This window comes from Canis lupus, chromosome 8 (genome assembly GCF_011100685.1).
Source record: "Canis lupus familiaris isolate Mischka breed German Shepherd chromosome 8, alternate assembly UU_Cfam_GSD_1.0, whole genome shotgun sequence".
NCBI classification, from domain to species: Eukaryota; Metazoa; Chordata; class Mammalia; order Carnivora; family Canidae; genus Canis; species Canis lupus.
Window position 1 is genome coordinate 28,388,160 of NC_049229.1, and position 20,044 is coordinate 28,408,203.

Sequence of the window (20,044 nt, forward strand, 5' to 3'; positions counted from 1 at the left end):
TACAGGCAGATATAGAGGAGAATGGGGAAAGTGATGGACATGGGGCTGGAAGGGAGAAGTGTCAGCTGGATAAGAAACTCTTCTGCTCCATTAGCCATACACCTCCTGTACCTCAGTGTCTACCTGGTTTTCATAGGCACAGTGCTGTTGGGCTGGGACCTGTCATACACATGGCATATGCTCAGGGGCTGAGCAGCCTTGCCAGGACCTACCTTTCTTCCCCTCATAGACTTTCAAGTCTGTGCCCCACTTTGCCTGGAGGCTGCCTGGGAGGATTCCAGTGAAAGTCCATGCCCGGTTCTATTAATTGAATTACAGAGGAAAGGCCCTAGTGCATTCATCAAACCTTAATCCATCTCCACGTTACCTTACAATGTTCAATGTTTTAAAAAGCCCACTGCAGCATGCCTCTAAAGCAGCACATAATTGACATAATATGGGTCATCTGTCTACATGGAATTAGCTGGCAGAGCTTCCAGAACAACCTACTTTTCCTCCCTTTTGCCTTTAGTTTTTGAACTTCTGAAATGCGTCACTGCTGCTCAAGTCGGTTTTGAGCCATTATTTAATAAAGAGGGGTAGAGTGGAGAGCTGTGCTTCTGGCACCAGCATTTGTCTAGCGATGCAGTTGGGGGTAAGAAGAAAATGTGGCTAGGGCCTTGGGAACTGGGCCAAGGACCTGTCAGTGATGCTCTCCATCCTGGTCAGCTTCAGCTTTCGCAATTGTGTAAAATATAACATGGCTTGACGTCATGCTTTTAATGTCAAGCTTTATAAAAACTGCATGTGTGTATGTTTGGGATGGGGAAAATGAGTGAGTTCTGCTTTGCAGTGGGGAAGGGAATGCTCATCTAGCCCTGTGAGAATGAGATAGTCCCTTAGCATAGCTTCGTGTTCCTGTATCCTGATCTGGGGGACCACAGAGCCACGTGACTAAGCATGTGGCCTAGGAGAAGCCCTGTCTCAACTCACATCCTGCCCCCCCCCCCCACTTGCTATCTGGGAAAACTTGTAGATTTAATGACCTTAACTGAGTTTCATTTTCTTCATCTGTAAAATGGGAATAATGGTAGCCTCCTCTTGTGGAGGTTTTGTGAGGATTAAAAGAGTTGAGGCATGAAAAGGCCTCTGTTTAACATGATTATTTAGTAGATTAAAAATACAGCTTACAGTGCCAGGCACCGTTCTAAGTGCCTTGAATGTATTAACATGTTTAATCTTCCAAGATCCCAGGAGGTATGTGTGATTATTCTCATCATCCCTGCCCCCCTTTCCAGATGCCCCAGATCACCTGGCTAGGAGAGGACAGAACTGAAACCCAAACTTGGACAGTTGCGCTCTGAGTCCAGGCTCTTCACTGCATTGCTACACTGTCTATCAATCCTATACAAATGTCAGCTGTCGCTATTCTTGGGGAGGGAGGAAAGAATGAGAGAAATACAGTAGATAATGGCCAGAAAAGGGGGGGATGAGAACACTAAGATTCCTTTGGACCTTGGACTGGACTGTGAGCCTCTCCGCCATCCACCTACCACCGCTACCCCCTCACCCCCACTCTCAAATCCCTCAATTCCAGTGTCTCAGACTGAGACACAGGGTCTGGCCTGAATGTTAAACCCCATACCGAAACTGCTTGACCCCACTTACATGAGAGATAGACTGTCACTTTCTGCTGTGGCTACAGCTGCTCTGATTAGTGAAGGTTGGCCAGGGGTCTGTCCAGGGGTACTTGCCACCATGCCAAGGGCAAAGCCCCTCTTGTGGGCTGAGTCCTGTCCACTTTCATTACTGCCTGGCTTTTTTGGACAAACCAGAAATCCCTGAGTGAAAATCTCAAAAGAAAATTGCATGATTGACCAACTCTGACATTCTAGAGAAGTTATTCCCTGCAGGGTTACCAGCCTAGATTCTTTCTTCTAATATGTCAATGATTCTAATATAAGGCCAAAGTCATCACACTGGGGAACAACATCATGTGGGCAGTCCTTTACAAAAACCTTACACCAGACAAAGTGTCATCCATATCTTAAATACTGCAATCCACATTTAAGTTACCTGGCTTGGTTTGGTTTTGTTTCCTTGAGGTGGGAGATTGCCTAGGAAAAGCTAAAATAAATATTTAGGTAAAACTGCTGAAGCTCACTAACTTCTGCTGGGAGTTATCTTAACCTGTGATCGCGTAGTTCTGCTCTCAGAGTGATGCTGTCGCTAAAATGTTCAGGGATGGAGTCTAATCACATCTGCTACCTCGTTTCAAATGGTGGTTGGGAGGCAGAAATCAGAAGTGATGATGGTCACATCTAGGTCGATGGTATATGGGTGTTCATTGTTTTATTTTAACTTTTCTGTGCATTCGCAATTTTAAAAAATAAATTGGGGGAAATAAAAGCATTAAAAATAAGGTTTATGGGAAAGGAGTAAAAAAATACAATTGCTACTGATGGGAGGGTACAGGGTTAGTGGTGTTTGCCTCCCCATCATCATCCATAGCACCAGTGGGAGCAGCCGAGACATGGAAGGGCTGTAGGGAGGAGTGAACAAATGGAAAAAGATGCTCCAGATGAAGAAATGTCCTGGCTGTTCTACTGTCACAGAAATCAAAGTTACTGTGGGAGTGAAGGTTGCAACCTTTAAATTGCACTCATAAATCTAATATTAGGATCAAGGTACTACATATACTTCCTTGAAACTGATTCAACAATAACAGAAATGTTGCATATATGCACACATATCCAGACAATTTTTTCATTTATGTATTTATATATATATATGAAAGAATAGCACTAAAATCTTTAGATAGTAGGATTACAAATTATATTACCTATATTACCTCTAAATTTTATAGATTTTTTTCAAGTGACAGATTATTTTATAATCAGGAAAAAGTCATTATTATATGAAAAATAAATGTTATATATGTCGTATCTCCACATAACTTGTTTTCTGTATTTCCCACTATTAACCATGGCATCAAATGGAAATGTATTCCTTTAATCTGGAAATTAAAATTAGAGATTTCCAGAGAGTATGTCCTGTGTCTTAACAGGAGATAATGAAAAACCTTTGATGGCTTTATTCCTACTTCTGATTTTATAAATTTTGACCACCTTTAAAATTTGCCTACTTTTGAGGAGTTTTACACATTTACTGATTTTTAACAGTGCTTTGGCCAATACTTCCACAATTTCACTTTTATTTTTAAACTCTTGAGTAGAACTATCCTGGTCTGGTAATTTATTTCGATGCAGTTAGTCAGTCGGTCTGGTCAAGAATATGGTACACATTTACCATTGTTTGATTTCATTGTTCAGACATTTCTCTGTCGCAAGATTATTTTCAATTGGAATCTCTCCAGTGGCTTCCTCAGTAAAGATCAATGCCAATAATTCATTTCATTTCTTGACATATTTTTATCCTTAGGCCCATATTCTCTCCACAAATAACCAAATGATTTTTTTTAATTTGCATGAGTCAGTTTTATAAAGAATATACAAAGTCATCCTTTGTGATACAAAGGATGTATCCACAAAGGATACCTTGTGATACAAAGTCATCACAAACATTATATATATATATGTGTGTGTATTTTGTTTTGTATTCCCCAATCTGCCATATTTAGTAAACCTCTTTGAGCTGGGTTTGGGTAGGAATTTCTACTTGTATGCTTAATACTGGGAGTCACTGTACAAGGTTCAAGGGTTTTTGCTTGTCTGCTGTTTTTTTATTTACTTTTGCAGGAGGTACTTAAGCACTTTGTAGTCCTTTTCTTGGCTCTTGTGTGGGTCTGTCACTATTTTTATTCCAGTGACAGGTTGCCATACATGGTGGCGCCATCACACAAGGTACATTAGGCAACATGAACTAGACATCAGACCAAGGGAAAACGGAAGAAGACCTCTATCTTGGGCAGCTTCATTAAGTCCACAGAAATCATGCTTTCTTCCTTTCTCCCTGAATCTTTCTAAAGGATTCTCCCTGTTTAGGGAACCCAGGGTGGAGGAGGGGTTAGAATAAATGCTGATGATTTTAGGAAAAGGTTTGGTAAATCATCTTGTATGCTAAGCCCCTGTGTAACATTATCTGATAGTAAGAAGATGTCAGCAATCTTTATCTATTTAAAGCTTTAAATAGACCACATGAGTAATGTGTTTCAGGTGCTTATCACTAATTAATTCATTTGTAAGTGAAATACCTAATTAAAGCAGTCTAAGGGAGCTCCTTCGTGGCCCTGATGTGGTAGGCCCACTGACAGAGAGGGATTTTAGTTGGTGAAACTTGTTGGACAGATTCCCATGGGCTAGTTAACTTGATCAGATTTTGTTTGAAGTGTTTTTGTGTGCGTGTATGTGTTTTAAGTATAGATAGTGTAGGTTTGAACTGGTATTTAATGCTGACCAGAGTCACTCACACATTCTCAGCTTTGGGAGAAACCTGAAGATAATGTGGTTGGGATCTCATGATAAAGCAAGGGAAATGGACAAAAGATATGCATGAACTGGTATCATGCCTTACTGCCCTGCATGCTGCCATCAGAAAGGGCCAAAGGGCCTGTCCCTTCATGACTTCTTCCTTGGACTTGATTTCAGGGGCATTTCTTTCTACTTAAAAATTTACTTTGCCTTTACCCTGCCAGAAAAGTACGTAACCCAAAGTGTTGACCATTTTGCCTCAGCTAGTAAGACATGTTAGCCATGTTTAGAGATCAAATGTATTCATCAGTTTAATTATCTGTTCCCTATGCTCCCTTTCATCTTCTTTGTTCTTTTCTTAGAATAAGGACATTGTCCTTAAAGGAGAAGAGCATTATAAAGGCAGTTAACAGGCTCATGGATAAGAATGCAATTTGTGGGGATGCCTGGGTGGCTGGCTCAGCGGTTGTGTGTCTGCTTTCAGCTCAGGGCGTGATCCTGGAGACCTGGGATTGAGTCCCACGTCGGGCTCCCTGCATGGAGCCTGCTTCTCCCTCTGCCTGTGTCTCTGCCTCTCTCTCTCTCTGTCTCTCATGAATAAATAAATACAATCTTTTTAAAAAAAAAAAAAAAAAGAATGCAATTTTGAGAAATTTGTATTTAATCATCTTGCGTCTCTGCTCTGAGGGGAAAAGACACATTTGAATCAATAATTATGCCTGACTTATAATGTGTTTTCTTCCTTATAAGGTATTATTGCCTCAAATAACATAAATAGAATAAAGAATGTAAACAAATGCACCAAAGATACCTAAACTGCTCTCAGGATATAGGATAGATTTAGAGAGGCCGCATGAAAAGATTGAACTTGGGAGAAATAGAAAATTAGAGGGAAAATGGATATAAATATAATATACTAGAAGCTACCAGTTCTCTCCCACAGAAGACTTCTCAATATGGGGTCTGGCTCACACTACCTTTCAAGCAAACCCCAACGCTCACTGATGTCTTCCCCTCTAGCCAGAGCTAATGTGACTTTTCATTAAAAGCAAAACAAAACAACCCTTCCTCTATAAATTTTAGGTTCTTAAAAGATTTGCTCTGCAACAGAAAATGGATAATTTTCTAAAATGTTTTGTAACAAAATGTCATTTGAAAAAAAAAAAGTGGCATTGCTTTAAATTAGTTCTTTGAAAAAGCACATACTTACCATGAGATGTTCTTTTCTGCCTATCTATGTGAATTAAGAGTATGTGCTGAGAACTTTGGAAATAGTTGCTATACTCTTTTCTCAGGCAGAAACACACCAAAGAGCACCACACCCTGGCTTTTTTGTTCTCCTGGGAGTATGGCAGGAGGTAAAAGATGCAACAATATTTGTTGTAAGGTAAATCTATAATTACTATCATTTTTAGAGAGAGAGGCATTAGAAATACAAAGGATACAATGGGACTATAAAGGAGTATAAAAGTCAGCCTCAAAGATAAATTCCCTAAGAACAGGAATCTCTTTTTGTTTATTTCTTTATTCCCTATTGTACAGCGTACTATATAGGGAAGGCATCAAATGCATAAAAAATGATTGACTTGGCAGTTGAAATTATGCATCATTCCATCTACATAATCATTTCATTTCTGTGGAAAATTCTTTGTGTCTAATGGTAGCTGATAGTGTCTAACCAAGGGCTAATTTTAGATGGAAAGTCATATTTTAGATCTATTATTATTTTAGCCAGAAGAAAACACAGAAATTGAGTGGGTGCTGGAACATATCCATTATTTGCCCCCTGGAGATAAATGGAGTAGTTGAGAACAGTGTACCGTTGGCAGAACATGGTGGGAAAATTTGCACATTGGCTTCCCACAAGGACCTGTTCTGTGCTGTTATTTCATGTTTCAATCACTAGGATGCTGACGTTATAACATCTTAGAGTGTTAACATTTCACCACCAAAATAATTCTGAAAGAAAGAAATGGAAATTAATCAAATTAAACACACTCTCTTGGGAAAACTGGATTTGTAGCTACTGCATCTTCATTGATGGCCAAAGCGAGAGGAGGAAGCCAGGAGCAGAAGAGTGGGGCCCAGGGAGACCTAGCTGCATGCAATGTGGTGGGATCAGTACAGGGCCACCTTGAACCATACCCAGGTTGGTATAGATACACCAGGTGTGCAGTATGATGGACAGGGGGTGTCAGGGAGAGAATAGCGTAAGGTTCCAGGGTCATGTGCCAGCTGAAAGCTGCCTCCTATTTAATAGTGTTTATTAAGATTCAAGGAGGAAGTTCTGGCCTGGCAGAAGGCCCAGCCACATAGGTAGAATGCAGGAAACATTACCTGGATGCCTAGGTGTTCTTCAGTTCTCTGGCTATAAGGCTCAAACCTCACCCATTGCTGGAGTTCTGATTTTATATATAGAGCCCGGCTTGTTCAGGGCTGGGTTGGTTACCAGGTGAGCAGAGCCTGCTGAAAATACAGCTGTCACTAGAAAGGATGAGATGGTGGCTAGGAAATACCTGCCTAATGGACTTGACCTAAACCTTTGGTAGCCCTTTGGCAAGGAAGCATATCTCCATCTCCTCCCCCTTCCTCTTCAAAATGATATCTCTGTTCTGAAATTTCTTCCATCAAAGTAGAAGCAGTCCCCAAATGCCCTCAAGTCAAAAATACACGGTCACCACAATGCCCAGTGAACCCCAGCCACTGCTGGGAAGAGGGATGGAGAAGGAGCAATTTTTCCATAGAGGTTCTTGCGCAGCCCCAGGAATAAAGCACAGGAAAATTGCATCCCATTTGTCAGACGGTAATGACATGACTGGTTTCTTCCAATCTCCTCTGAAATCTTCCTATAAGATGTAACATCCTCTAGGAGATTAGAGCCAGAACCGTAGCCCAGTGCCGGGTTTATTAGAACCATGTCTTTTTTAGTACTTAACATCAAGAAAATGGTATAAATCCTGCACACACTGAATTTCCTCTGATTAAAGGTATTTAGGATTAATCAAGGGAGCTTTTTGATCTGTGAGAGGAAAAGTCAGGCTTGTTTGTTTTTAACCATACATTGGGCTATTTTGCGATGATTATCTCAATCATAAAAGCAAATCAAATTTTTATCACTTTCTTATCAGAAATACTGTATTATTTTTAAAACTAACAAAACAAGCCCCACCTCTCTCCCAAAAAGGAAGAGACCAAAGCTACGGGGTAAAGAGCCAGAGGGACAGGGGGAACAGTGGCATAGAAGTGATGCCTAAAGCATTCTTACTTAACAGTGCCAAAGACACCTGCCGAAGCTATGCCCTAAGATTTGGCCATATGACCAAGATATAATCATGCATGTTGGCAAAGAGCTACACTTTCTCCACCCTGCAGAGAGCAGCTTTCTGTTAACTCTGCTTCTTGGTTGCTCTTATGTAGATGTTAAGTCCCAATGGAGAGCACTTATAAATACAATGTTGACTTTTATCTCCTTCATTCCAAGAAAAGAGCAGATGTTGTAGTTTCATCTTTATAAGATGAGCCTAAGGTTGAACTCCAATTTGAAAAAATATCTATCCATACCAACTTACACAAAAGTCTTTTCTAAAAATAAAAGAGCAGTTGTTCATGTCTGGCGTGGTCCCCAAGAGAGTGCTTATTTACTTCGTGTTTTGCAGACTCTTCTCAAAATCAGTAAGTAAATAAATAAATACACTAACATATATCGCACAAAAATAAGACAGCTTTTACTTGGAGCTGGCTATGGAATAGGAACTAAAGCATATTGGTTACTTAAGCACAAAATGAACCTTCCTTTGTACTGTGTTCCTTGGCTTTTCCCGTAGAGGTACCACCTGGATTCAGCTACATTATGATAAATTCTTATTAAATATTTAAACAATAAATCAATGAGACATCATATCCCCTTCTTTTCTGTGTATGTGTGTGCATAATCATGTGACAAACACGCAAGTTGTAACCTCGATCTTTTTCCTCCATACCCCTCAGATTTGGGGATGTCTGAAATAGTTTAGGAGATGATGCTTCTTTAGCAGGAGAGAGAGAAACCAGGAGAGTACGACGGGAAGGAAATTGCTTATGAACTCATGAAATAGAAAATGTAGCTTTTTAGATAAAAAGGAAAGTAGAAGAAAAAGACAAGAAATGGAGTCTATTCAGGAAAAACCTCGTTCCCAGGCATTTTTCTGGAGGCCAGCGCACTAGAATCTCTCCTAAATGGTCCTTGTGTGGGTAGCTCCCATTCTGGGGGAGAAGAGCCAAAAGGGTTGTGAGCAGCCAATGCCTCTTAGCCCTGACCCCACTCCCTGTCAGCCAGAGACACTGGAGGTTTTACCAGAAGTCTGACACTTGGCACTGCCCCTCCTTTGTCCCTGGCCGAGGAGCATACCCCCATGGAGCCTCCTCCTCATCTTCAGTTTCTCCTCCCTCTCCAAAGACTGCTCTGAAGGAGCTCAGTTTTTCCTAAAGAGTAAGAAACAAAAAAGTCTTTATGTGGGAGTCTGTTTAAGAAATAACCGACTCCTGTTTATAAAGGCCCCTTTCATTCTGTTTGCTGGTATGTGCTTCCTGAGCAGCCGCGGGTGGGACGGCTCAATGGAGCCCAGTCAGAGTCTGCAACTGCTCACTTCCAAGCTGCCGTGGGGGTGGCGGGGCAGGGGAGGTGCTACCCGCAAGAGTCACTCAGAGGGGCCCCGGGAGCTCAGCCTTCAACAGGCCAACAGACGGTAGCAGAGCAGTTCTTCCTGCCAAATAACTTGCTTTATGCTTTCCCATGTACAGGGTGGTTTTCTTTTTCACAAAATATCCTTATTTAAAAATAACAACGGGGCAGAGAAAATAACAGGCATTAAGTAGGAAACGGTTGGAACCCAAGGGTTCTTTCCATTGCAGGCCAGCAGAGCACTGCCAGGGAAGCCAGAGTGTTGCATTTCCTGTGGAAGCCATCAGGATGGTGCCCAGAGTCAGGCGGAGCTCGTCGGCAAAGAGTTCCTCTTGGTCTTGGGTCATAAGTTAGAATTACGTAGAGGTCATCAAGCCTGGAGAAAATCAAGAACTGTAGAAAGGATGGAGAGGGTTGGCTTAGTGATTCACAACATTTTTGAAACTGTTAAATCAAACGGTGACTTTCTGTTTTCCCCATACACACAAGAATATGTATGCAAACACATTTACATTTTTCCATTCTGTACTCGTATGTGTATGTGTGTGTGATTTAGATTTAAGTGAAAAGACATTTGCTTGTGAGACTCTAAATGGATTTCATAGTGCCTTCCTTTTTTAAAAAAAATTATTTATTCATTCATGAGAGACACTGAGAGACAGGCAGAGACATAGGCAGAGGGAGAAGCTCCTTGCAGGGAGCCTGATGCAGGACTCGATCCCAGGACCCTAGGATCATGACCTGAGCCAAAGGCAGATGTTCAACCACTAAGCCATCTAGGTGCCCCTCATAGTGCCTTCTTAAACTGGGAGAATGCAACCACATACCAGGATTAATATGGTAAAAATGTCACCTTATTTAAAAATTATTTTATAGTAAAGTAAACATGGAATAAAATGCAAAGTAGATACAGATTTAAGATAAAAATGGGATGTAGACTTTGCTTGTGACTGGAAAGGCCCACAGATTCCTGAGTAGCATAAGTTTACTCTCTTCTCTCAGCTTTAGCAAATACTCTGAGGCATCTCAACTTATATAGATGATCGTACAGGTCAACAAGAATGGACAACAAAAATCAAAAAGATTCTCTGCCCAAAGATACTTAAATTCCCCACCCTTACTTTTGTTCTATAATTACAAATTTATTAGCCTTTCAGGTTTTTCTTTTTAAAAACATGTCTCCTGGTAGGTTTAAGCTATTGGTCATTCACATTTTAGTATGAATTACCCTATTAGCTTTATCTAATTAATTACCTAACTAGCTTTCTGTTTTGACTGGTTTCACAGACCAAATCAGAAACTGTGAGTTCCTGGAGTGCCTGGTTAGCTCAGTCAGTTAAGCATCTGCCTTTGGCTCAGGTATGATCCCAGCGTCCTGGGATCTAGCCCCACATCGGGCTACCTGCTGAGCAGAGAGCCTGCTTCTCTCTCTCTCCCTCTCCCTGCTGCTCTACCTACTTGTTCGCAAGCTGTTGTGCCCTCTCTGTCTCTCTCTTTCTCTCTGTCCACAAATAAATAAAATCTCTAAAAAGAAAAAAAAGAAACTGTGAATTCCTAATTTAGGGTCACAACTTTTGTAGACTAGAGAAAGCAAGTTCATTCATTTGAGCCCCAGTTTCCTAATCTGAAAATAGGAATGCTAATGCTAGCATCTGCTTTGCCATCAAAGAACAGCTATGAGATCAAAGTGACATCATTTACATGGATAACCTCTATTAAGTTATAGAGTACTATTTAAATATCTGTCACCACTCAGTACTTTTAGTTGAGATTAGAGGTACGTCATCATGGTTATTAACACATTTTCATTGAGATTAGTTAACAGATGAAGAAGAGTGGCACAGGGAGAAGTAATTTTAAAATAGAATACATTTGGGAAGATCAGGCCCACAGCGTTACCTCAGTGATGGACTTCGGTATTTGAAAGTATTACGAATCAGAGGAGAGAAGGAAGAGAAAAGAGGTGAGAAAATGCCAGAATAGAGTTCTGTTCTGCAGTTCAGCACAGGAGCCCTTGGAGTAGACAAGGGCTTACTTACACCCTGATGGCCCCAGCTGCTATCAAGGAAAACGTCAATAGTAGAGATTCATCTTCAATTGTTAGGCAACCCCCAACACACAGACTATGCGGTTCTGAGTGTAATGTTTCTCAAAATAAGGATCTGCCAAAATTGTACATAATTTAAGGTAAACACCAGTCCTGCTTAGCTTTCAAAATATATAATGCTCTTGTCTACCTCTGATAATCCTGCCCATTGTCTCATGTTTGGTGTGCATCGTCTAATAATGGCAGCAACCCTATACCATGTCCTGTGTATGTACTGTGTACATGCACTAAGCATGTGCTATGAATGAGGCACTATTCTAGCACTAAGAACTAGGTATGATAATACCCCCAGTTTACAAGTGACAAAACTGAGGCTGAGTATGTAAGTAACTTGACCAGTTAGTGTATGGAGAAGATCCAACTGAAATCAGGTAGTGCTGACTATAGAACTAGACAGATTCCGTGTCTTCTTCCTCCCAATCAATGGCATTAAAACCTTCAGAAGACAAGAAGCGTTTCTATGGAATCTGCTTCTATGAAAATCAAAGGACACTCTCTTCTTTGGGACCTGATGCTCAAATTCTCTTATACAGGACTTGACTTGAAGCCTTATGTATACTTGGAGAGGTGAGGGTGGGTGGAGTAGGGCCAAAAAGGAAGAGACTCCAAGAATGTAGTTAGTTGCCTTTTTGTTTTGTTTTTTAAAGCTAAATAAAAATTTGGGAAGAACAGAAGTCTAGGGACATTGAAAATGTAAAGTGATCATTTTTTTTAAAGGTTTTATTTATTTATTCATGAGAGACACACAGAGACAGAGACACAGGCAGAGGGAGAAGCAGGCTCCAAGCAGGGAGCCTGATGTGGGACTCGATCCTGGGTCTCCAGGATCATGCCCTGGGCTGAAGGCAGGCGCTAAACTGCTGAGCCACCCAGGCTGCCCTAAAGTGTCCATTTTTTTAAAGAAGCATCCCCTTTTGTTAAATAAGTGAATTCTCAGATCTGCTTGTTAGCCATGATAAGTTACACTGAGTTGTTTTGCTGTCTTGCAAATCTTCTGAAATCATCAGTTTGACATTGTGTTTGCTTCTACCTCCAGGCTTCACCAAGACATGTACATCTAAATTTATTTACAGAGAAGTCATGAAGAGCAAAGAAAAATAGTGGAATTTAAGCCTTAACTTCTAAAAGTATGCTCTCTTCTCTTCTAAACAAGTCATAGAAATTAAAGGCAAAAGTAGATTCACATGTAAAGGGAAAGGCAAAGGCTTTACATCTGACTCAAGAATGAACTCTAGACTAATTTGCTCTGATTCAGTGGGCAGAAATGAAGGCCAAAGTTTGATGTTTCAGCACCCCGTGACAGACCCCAAATTCACTGCTGCCACAGAGGGGTGTCTCCAACATGGTCCTCTGCCATAGATTTCTATTTTTTAATATTTGGTTATAGTTGACATACAATGTTACATTAGTTTCAGGTGTACAACATAGTGATTGAACAAGTCTATGTATTACACTGTACTACACCATAAGCAGAGCTACCATCTGTCACTATACAACGCAATTATAATATCATTGACTCTGTTCCCTATGCTGTATTAGATTATTATTTTGTGATCCTTAACCAACTTTTCTTAAGTCCATAGAAAATAGACTAACATTTATAGTCTAGGTATCAAAGTCACCAAAAGATAATAATAGTCTTTTTCAGAAAATACTTGGGTATGGTGCCAGATATTTGCATTTCTCTATTTTCAGAACTCATTCATGTTAAAACAACTTTTTACTTATGGCCTGATCAATAATAACTGGAGTGTGTGGATACCTTTCCTAAGCTCTTCATCAATCAGAAAGAGGCAGTTCTGGGAGGCAGATGAGAGTGTCTAAATTGAGGGAAGTTGCCAAACACACCTCAACCAGTTCCTTTCTTTGGGCCATTAATTAGAAAAGTCTTTCCTCACTCCTGGGCTTGCTGGTCTTCTCATTTTTTGTCTCCCCTGACCATTAGCAGTTCCATTTGGTCAGGTAATTCCATCTGAGTGCATCGGCAGTCCGCAACATGGTAAATAATTTTGTCTGGAATCAGATGTCTCCTGTTTATCTGGAACTGATGTCATTTTGAATTACAATCACTATACTTCTCTTCTCTATTCCCCTTTCTCAGTTTAATAGCATTAAAATTATTCAAACTCAGATTTTTCTTTTATAATTCAGAGTCTCCAGTTCGATTAAGACCCAGCTGCCATTAGATGAATAACAAAATAACATCAGACCTCTGAAGTCAGTCAGGTCAGATTCTTTATGTCATTGGCTCAAATTGTGATTCCACAGTGTTCCTTACACAGGAATTGCAAAGCATGTTCATAGTAGTGCTTATTTTGTTTTCTACAGGGACTGTATATGCACCAGATTCTTCTTTTTTCCCCTCCAGCTTTATTGAGATACAATTAGCATGTGACATTGTGTAAGTGTAAGGTGTACAATACGATGTTTTGACTCATGTACATAGTGCAAAATAATTACCACAATAAGGTTAGTTAACACTTCCATCACCTTACATAATTACCTGTGTGTGTGTGTATGTGGTGAGAGCATTTAAGAGCATTTAAGATCTCTCTCTCTTTCTTTTTAAAAAAATATCTTTATTGTTTCTTATTTCTTTTTTTTTTAATTTAAATTCAACTTGCCAACATATAACACCCAGTGCTCATCCCATTACATGCCTTCCTTCCTTAATGCTGTCACCCAGTTACCCCATCCCCCCCACCCACCTCCCCTTCCACAATCCTTTGTTTGTTTCCTAGAGTCAGGAGTCTCTCATGGTTTGTCTTCCTCTCTAATATTTCCCCACTCAGTTCCCTCCTTCCTTTATGTTCCCTTTCACTATTTCTTATATTCCCCATATGAGTGAAACCATATGATAATTGTCTTTCTCCAATTGCCTTATTTCACTCAGCATAATACCCTCTAGTTCCATCCATGTCAATGTAAATGACAGGATATTCATCTTTTCTGATCGCTGAATAATATTCCATATCCACATCTTTATCCATTCATCTGTCGAAGGACATCATGGCTCCTTCCACAGTTTGGCTATTGTAGACATTACTGCTATGAACATTGGGGTACAGATGTCCCATTTTTTCACTACATCTGTATCTTTGGGTTGTAAATACCCAGTAGTGTGATTTCTGGGTCACAGGGCAGCTCTATTTTTAAGTTCTTGAGGAACCTCCACACTGTTTTCCAGAGTGGCTGTACCAGCTGTATTCTCACCAACAATATAAGAAGGTTCCCCTTTCTCCACATCCTCGCCAACATTTGTTTTTCTGTCTTGTTAATTTTAGCCATTCTTACTGGTATAAAGTGGTATCTCATTGTGGGTTTGATTTGTATTTCAAATACAAACTGATGCCAAGTGATGAGGAGCATTTTTTCGTATGCCTGTTGGCCATGTGTAGGTCCTCTTTGGAGAAATGTCTGTTCATGTCTTCTGCCCATTTCTTGACTGGATTATTTGTTTTTTTGGGTATTGAGTTTGATAAGTTCTTTATATATCTTGGATATTAGCCCTTTATAGGATATGTCATTTGCAAATACCTTCTTCCATTCTGTAGGTTGCCTTTGAGTTTTGTTGACTGTTTCCTTTGCTGTGCAGAAGATTTTTATCTTGATGAAGTCCCAATAGTTCATTATTGCTTTTATTTCCCTTGGCTTTATAGATGTATCTTGTAAGAAGTTGCTGTGGCCAAATTCAGAAAGGTTGCTGCCTGCATTCTCCTCTAGGATTTTGATGGATTCCTGTCTCACATTTAGATCTTTCATCCCTTTTGAGTTTATCTTTGTGTATGGTGTAAGAGAATGGTGCCAGTTTAATTCTTCTGCATTTGGCTGTCAATTTTCCCAACACTAATTGTTGAAGAGACTGTCTTTTTTCCATTGGCTATTCTTTCCTGATTTGTCAAAGATGAGTTGAACATAGAGTTGAGGGTACATTTCTGGGTTCTCTATTCTTCTTTTGTGCCAGTACCATGCTGTCTTGATGACCACAGCTTTATAATACAGCTTGGAAGTCAGGCATTATGGTGCCCTCAGCTTTAGTTTTCTTTTTCAGCATTTCTCTGGCTATTTGGAGTCTTTTCTGGTTCCATACAAATCTTAAGATTATTTGTTCCAATGCTGTCAAGAAAGTCCATGGTAATTTGGTAGAGATTGCATAGAATGTGTAAATTGCTCTGTGTAGCACATTTTCCCAATATTTATTCTTCCAGTCCATGAGCATGGGATGTTTTCCCATCTCTTTGTGTCTTCCTCAGTTTCTTTCATCAGGGTTGTGTAGTTTTTAGAGTACAGATCCTTTACCTCTTTGGATAGGTTTATTCCTAGGTATCTTATGGTTTTTGGTGCAATTATAAATGGGATTGATTCCTTAATTTCTTTCATCAGCTCATTGTTAGTATATAGAAATGCAACTGATTTCTATGCATTGATTTTGTATCTTGCCACATCGTTGAATTGCTATATGACTTCTAGCAATTTGGAGGTGGATCCTTTTGGGTTCTCCATACACAATATCATGTCATCTGTGAACAGTGAGAGTTTGACTTCTTCTTTGCTAGATTGAATGCCTTTTATTTCTTTTTGTTGTCTGATTGTGAGACTAGGACTTCTAGTACTATGTAGAACAACAGTGGTGAGAGTGGACATCCCTGTTGTGTTCTTGACTTTAGGGGAAAAAGCTCTCAGTTTTTCCCCATTGAGAATGATATTCTCTGTGGGCTTTCTGTAGATGGCTTTTATGATATTGAGATATGTTCCCTCTATCCCTATACTTTGAAGAGTTTTAATCAAGAAAGGATGCCATATTTTGTCAAATGTTTTTTCTGCATCCCATTGAAAGAATCATATGGTTTTTTCTTTATTATATGATCTATTGCATTGATTGGTTTATGAACATTGAACCACCCTTGCATCCTGGAATAAATCCCACTTGGTTGTGGTGAATAATCATTTTAACATACTGTTGGATCCTATTGACTAGTATCTTGGTAAGTATTTTTAACATGCATGTTCATCAGGGATATTGGTCTGTAATTCTCCTTTTTGATGAGGTCTTTGGTTTGGGGAGCAAGGTAATGCTGTCCTCTTAGAATGAGTTTGAAAGTTTTCTTTCCATTTCTATCTTTTGAAACAGCTTCAGTAGAATAGGTATTATTTCTTCTTTAAATATTTGGTAGAATTCCCCTGGGAAGCCATCTGGCCCTGGACTCTATTTTTTTGGGAGGTTTTTGATGACTGCTTCTATTTCCTTGCTGGTTATTCATCTGTTCAGGTTTTTTATTTCTTTCTGTTTCAGTTTTCGTAATTTATAGGTTTCCAGGAATGCATCCATTTCTTCCAGATTGCCTAATTTGTTGGCATTTAGTGGCTCATAATACATCTCAGCAACTTTCAAGTGCATAATACAGTATCGTTAACTATAGTTACCATGCTGTACGTTAGATCTCCAGAACATATTCATCTTATAACTGAATGCTGTACCCTTTGACCAACATCTCCCTACTTCCCTTACCCCAGCCCCTGGCAACCACCATTCTACTTATAGAGAAATATCTTATTTAACCTAATTGATCACTATATTTCACAGAAGTACTATAAACTATTTTTTTTCTTTTTCTGGAAAAAAAAATGGTTTAGATGCCCCTCCTAGGAGCTTCCATCATACCATGAGCTTTCTCCTATTTTAACACATAAGACACCATGTTGCAATTGCCTATTTATGGGTCAGTCTTTACCTTTAGAGAATAAGCTCCTTGAACACTGAGCTCATGTCTAGTTCCCTGGCCTCCAGCACTGCCTGGCACACAAGTCTCTAGACTGCATTGATATTTGATAGAAAAGTAGTGCCAGAGGGCTGGCAAGATTTCTGTTAAATAGCTCAGTTAGATTAAATAAGGCCACCCAGATGTTAAGGAAGAATGATCTGTTATGTAAAGGAAGACTGAAAGTTTTTGAAACCAAGTATTCCAGTGTTCTTTGCAAATGATAGTAAGAAAGATGAACTGATCCCTTTGTGTCAGTAGAATCCTAAGTGTTTGCCATGACACCACAATACTTCATGGAAACCAAGTCTTCTCTGAAGCCCCTGTTGGGTGTTTGCCTTCTTTCAACCTTGTACTATCACAGTAGCTGGTATGAACTGAACCATTGACTCATATAAATCATGTATTCTTTGTTCTCATCAAATCATAGCTTTAGTAATTTTAAAAGACTTCTATTAAATATCCTGTTCTGTCATTTGTATATATGTGAAGCTCTTAGGAATAGAAGCATTTCACAAGCAAGTGGGACTACTGACATTAGGGGTTTTAGGACCAAATCCTAGGAACTTCAAATGACTCAGTAATGTCAGAGTATTAATTAGATCTCTTTAAAATGAATTGGGCTTATTTTCTTAATCAGGAGTCACCTGAATGACAGACCTAGCGAGTAAGCTGGCTTAGATACTGGGTTGTGGGTTGTTTCTCTTTCCAGCTATCTTACATAGCTGCCGTAAAGGGACAACTGTTTCTGTTCATCCCATTCCTACCTACCCCCAGTGGTGGTTGCAGTTCCTATCTGCATGACCCATCTAACATTAGCTGAAGATGGGGACAGCTGCAAGGGTGCTGGGAATCCAGTCACTCATGAAGCAGCCTTTCAAGACATACAGCATTTCTGAAAACGAGTATCCATAAACCACAGAGTTTTCTAGCAGTTCCAGCAGAATTTGCTTCTCCAAGAGAGACAAAACATAAAGAAAGAATACAAGGTATTAGTTATGAATATAAGCTTTATGTGCCTAGACCCAAAGGAATTGGGTGTGGGTGAGGTTAATGAATATCCGAGTGTTGAAACTAAAAGTCTGTCCACCTCTCTTTCCTACTCATTATTCTTTTGATTTTCATGGAAATATTCTTTAGGATGAGAAAAGATAGAATCTACTGGCCACAGGGACTCCCTTGATTCTTCTGTGCTTGGTAGGGCAGGAAACATAAGAAAGCTGGGGAACTGGCATTGAAAGAAGAGAAGATAGAGGTTATTCTGATGCCAGTTTGGCAGGTAAATGAACATTTTTATAGACAGTTCAGTGCCTCTGGAAAACTATTTGCCAGGATGATATTATCTGTCCTCATCAGCCAAAAGAAAATGTATCATCCTACTTTTAAACTCACCAGTAATGAAAGCATCTATCTCTAGAGATTCCACAATATGTTTCTATGCAGATGACTAATCACCACCCCTGTCTGTGAAGTATCCCATTCATCCTAGTCTCAACCTATAGACTCTGAAGAACCCCCATCCAAATAATGATCCAACCAGGCACGAGTTGCTCTTCTGACTTGTATGTGTCCTTCCTTTGTTAGCACACTGTACAAATATGGTTGGAACACTCTCATTCCTCTTCAGCAGGGTCAGCTTTGTTTTGTTGCAAGACCACAGAAGTGCTCTTTAAATCCTACCCTGTCATGTCCCTTGGTGATAGGGGACATAGTAGTCATGAGGCTGACTAATCCATTACTACCATAAGCAAAGTGATTCTGGATGTCAGTTTTGTCCTTAACCCTACTTTATGCAGGAGACTAGTCATTTTCACAGGAAAGACCTCATAAGGAATTGATTCTATTTTCTAGGGTAAGTGAAAGTATTAGTTGTCAGAGACAAAAGAATTGACTTTTATATTCACCATCTGTGACCTTGGTCAGGTCACCTGATCTTGCTATTGTTTCTTCATCTGCAAGTTTGTCTCAGAGGTATTTCCCCCAAACAGTGGAAAATACAATACAAGTTCTTGAAAGTAACCTTCCACTATTATACTTTATATTGATGGCCTAAAATTAAATAGAACAAAATAAGCCTTAGGAATATCTCTGACAAGTTAGCATCAAATCCCCTACAGGTAAAGGCAATGTTTAGAGGAAATTTGTTTTAAAGCTAACTTCCTGTAAGGCCTTTTTAAAAGTTCCAAAGTGCCTATGCTCTCAAGGCCCAACTACAAATAATCAATAGAAGCAAACCTCCTTCTGGGAAATGACTCTTTTGACAAGACATTAGGCACCTCATTCATTCTATAAATAGTTACTGAAAGCCTACCATGAACCAGACCCTGTTTTAGGCACTAGTAATTCAACAGTGATCAAAACAGACTAATTTGCTATGCTCATGGAGCTTATATTTTAGTAAGCTATACTAAATAAATGCAGGCAATACAGGCAATAAAAATAAAAATAAATAAAGATAAAATATGTCAGGTGGTTCCAAGTACCAAAAAAGAACATAGAGTTGGGTAAGGAGCATGAGCATTATAAGAAGAGGAGGTACATTTTTAGAGAGGGGAAGCCAGGGAAAGGCTCTGATAAGTTGATGTTTGAACAGACACCTGAATAAATATAGTGAGGGGGAATATAAGAAGTACATTCCAAACAGGGGGATCAGGAGATGCAAAGGCACTGGACAGGCATATGCCTGCCATGTTCAAACAACAGCAAGGAAACACTATCGCTCTATTAGAGTGAACAAGACACTGGTGGAAGATGAAATTAGAGAGATACCTATGGACTTTATCATTCAGCTCTTGCAGACCATGTAAAAGCCTGAGCTTTTACTCTGAGTGAGGTGGGAAGCCATTAGAGAGTTATAAACAGAGGACTGACATCATTCTGACATACACTTTATTAATGCACCCTCTAGTTGCTATATGAAGAACACACTGAAAGGGGAAATGGCAAAATCAGGGAAGACAGGGTGATATTGAAATGTTCAAGCAGGAAATAAAAGTGGTAAAGTTCAGACTATTATCAGTGGAAGGGAGGAAAAGGGGTTGGATTCTGGGTATATTTTGAAGGAAGTATTCAGAAAGTTGCTGGGAGATTGGAGATGAGCTATGAGACA

General features: G+C 39.7%; 1 protein-coding gene across 4 annotated transcripts in view; it reads left to right on the forward strand.

Annotated features, from left to right (window-relative positions):
- The window catches only part of GNG2 (G protein subunit gamma 2), a 113,587-nt gene that overhangs the window by 52,496 nt on the left and 41,047 nt on the right, over nucleotides 1-20,044 (forward strand). Inside the window, exon 3 of one of the 4 annotated variants that reach the window (XM_038544708.1) lies at nucleotides 12,213-12,307. The exons of the other annotated variants lie outside the window; for them this stretch is intronic. Coding sequence (XP_038400636.1) covers nucleotides 12,213-12,237 — 25 coding nt within the window. The 3' untranslated portion in view covers nucleotides 12,238-12,307. Of the gene's footprint in view, nucleotides 1-12,212; nucleotides 12,308-20,044 lie in introns of those variants that run through there. 4 annotated transcript variants of the gene reach the window in all.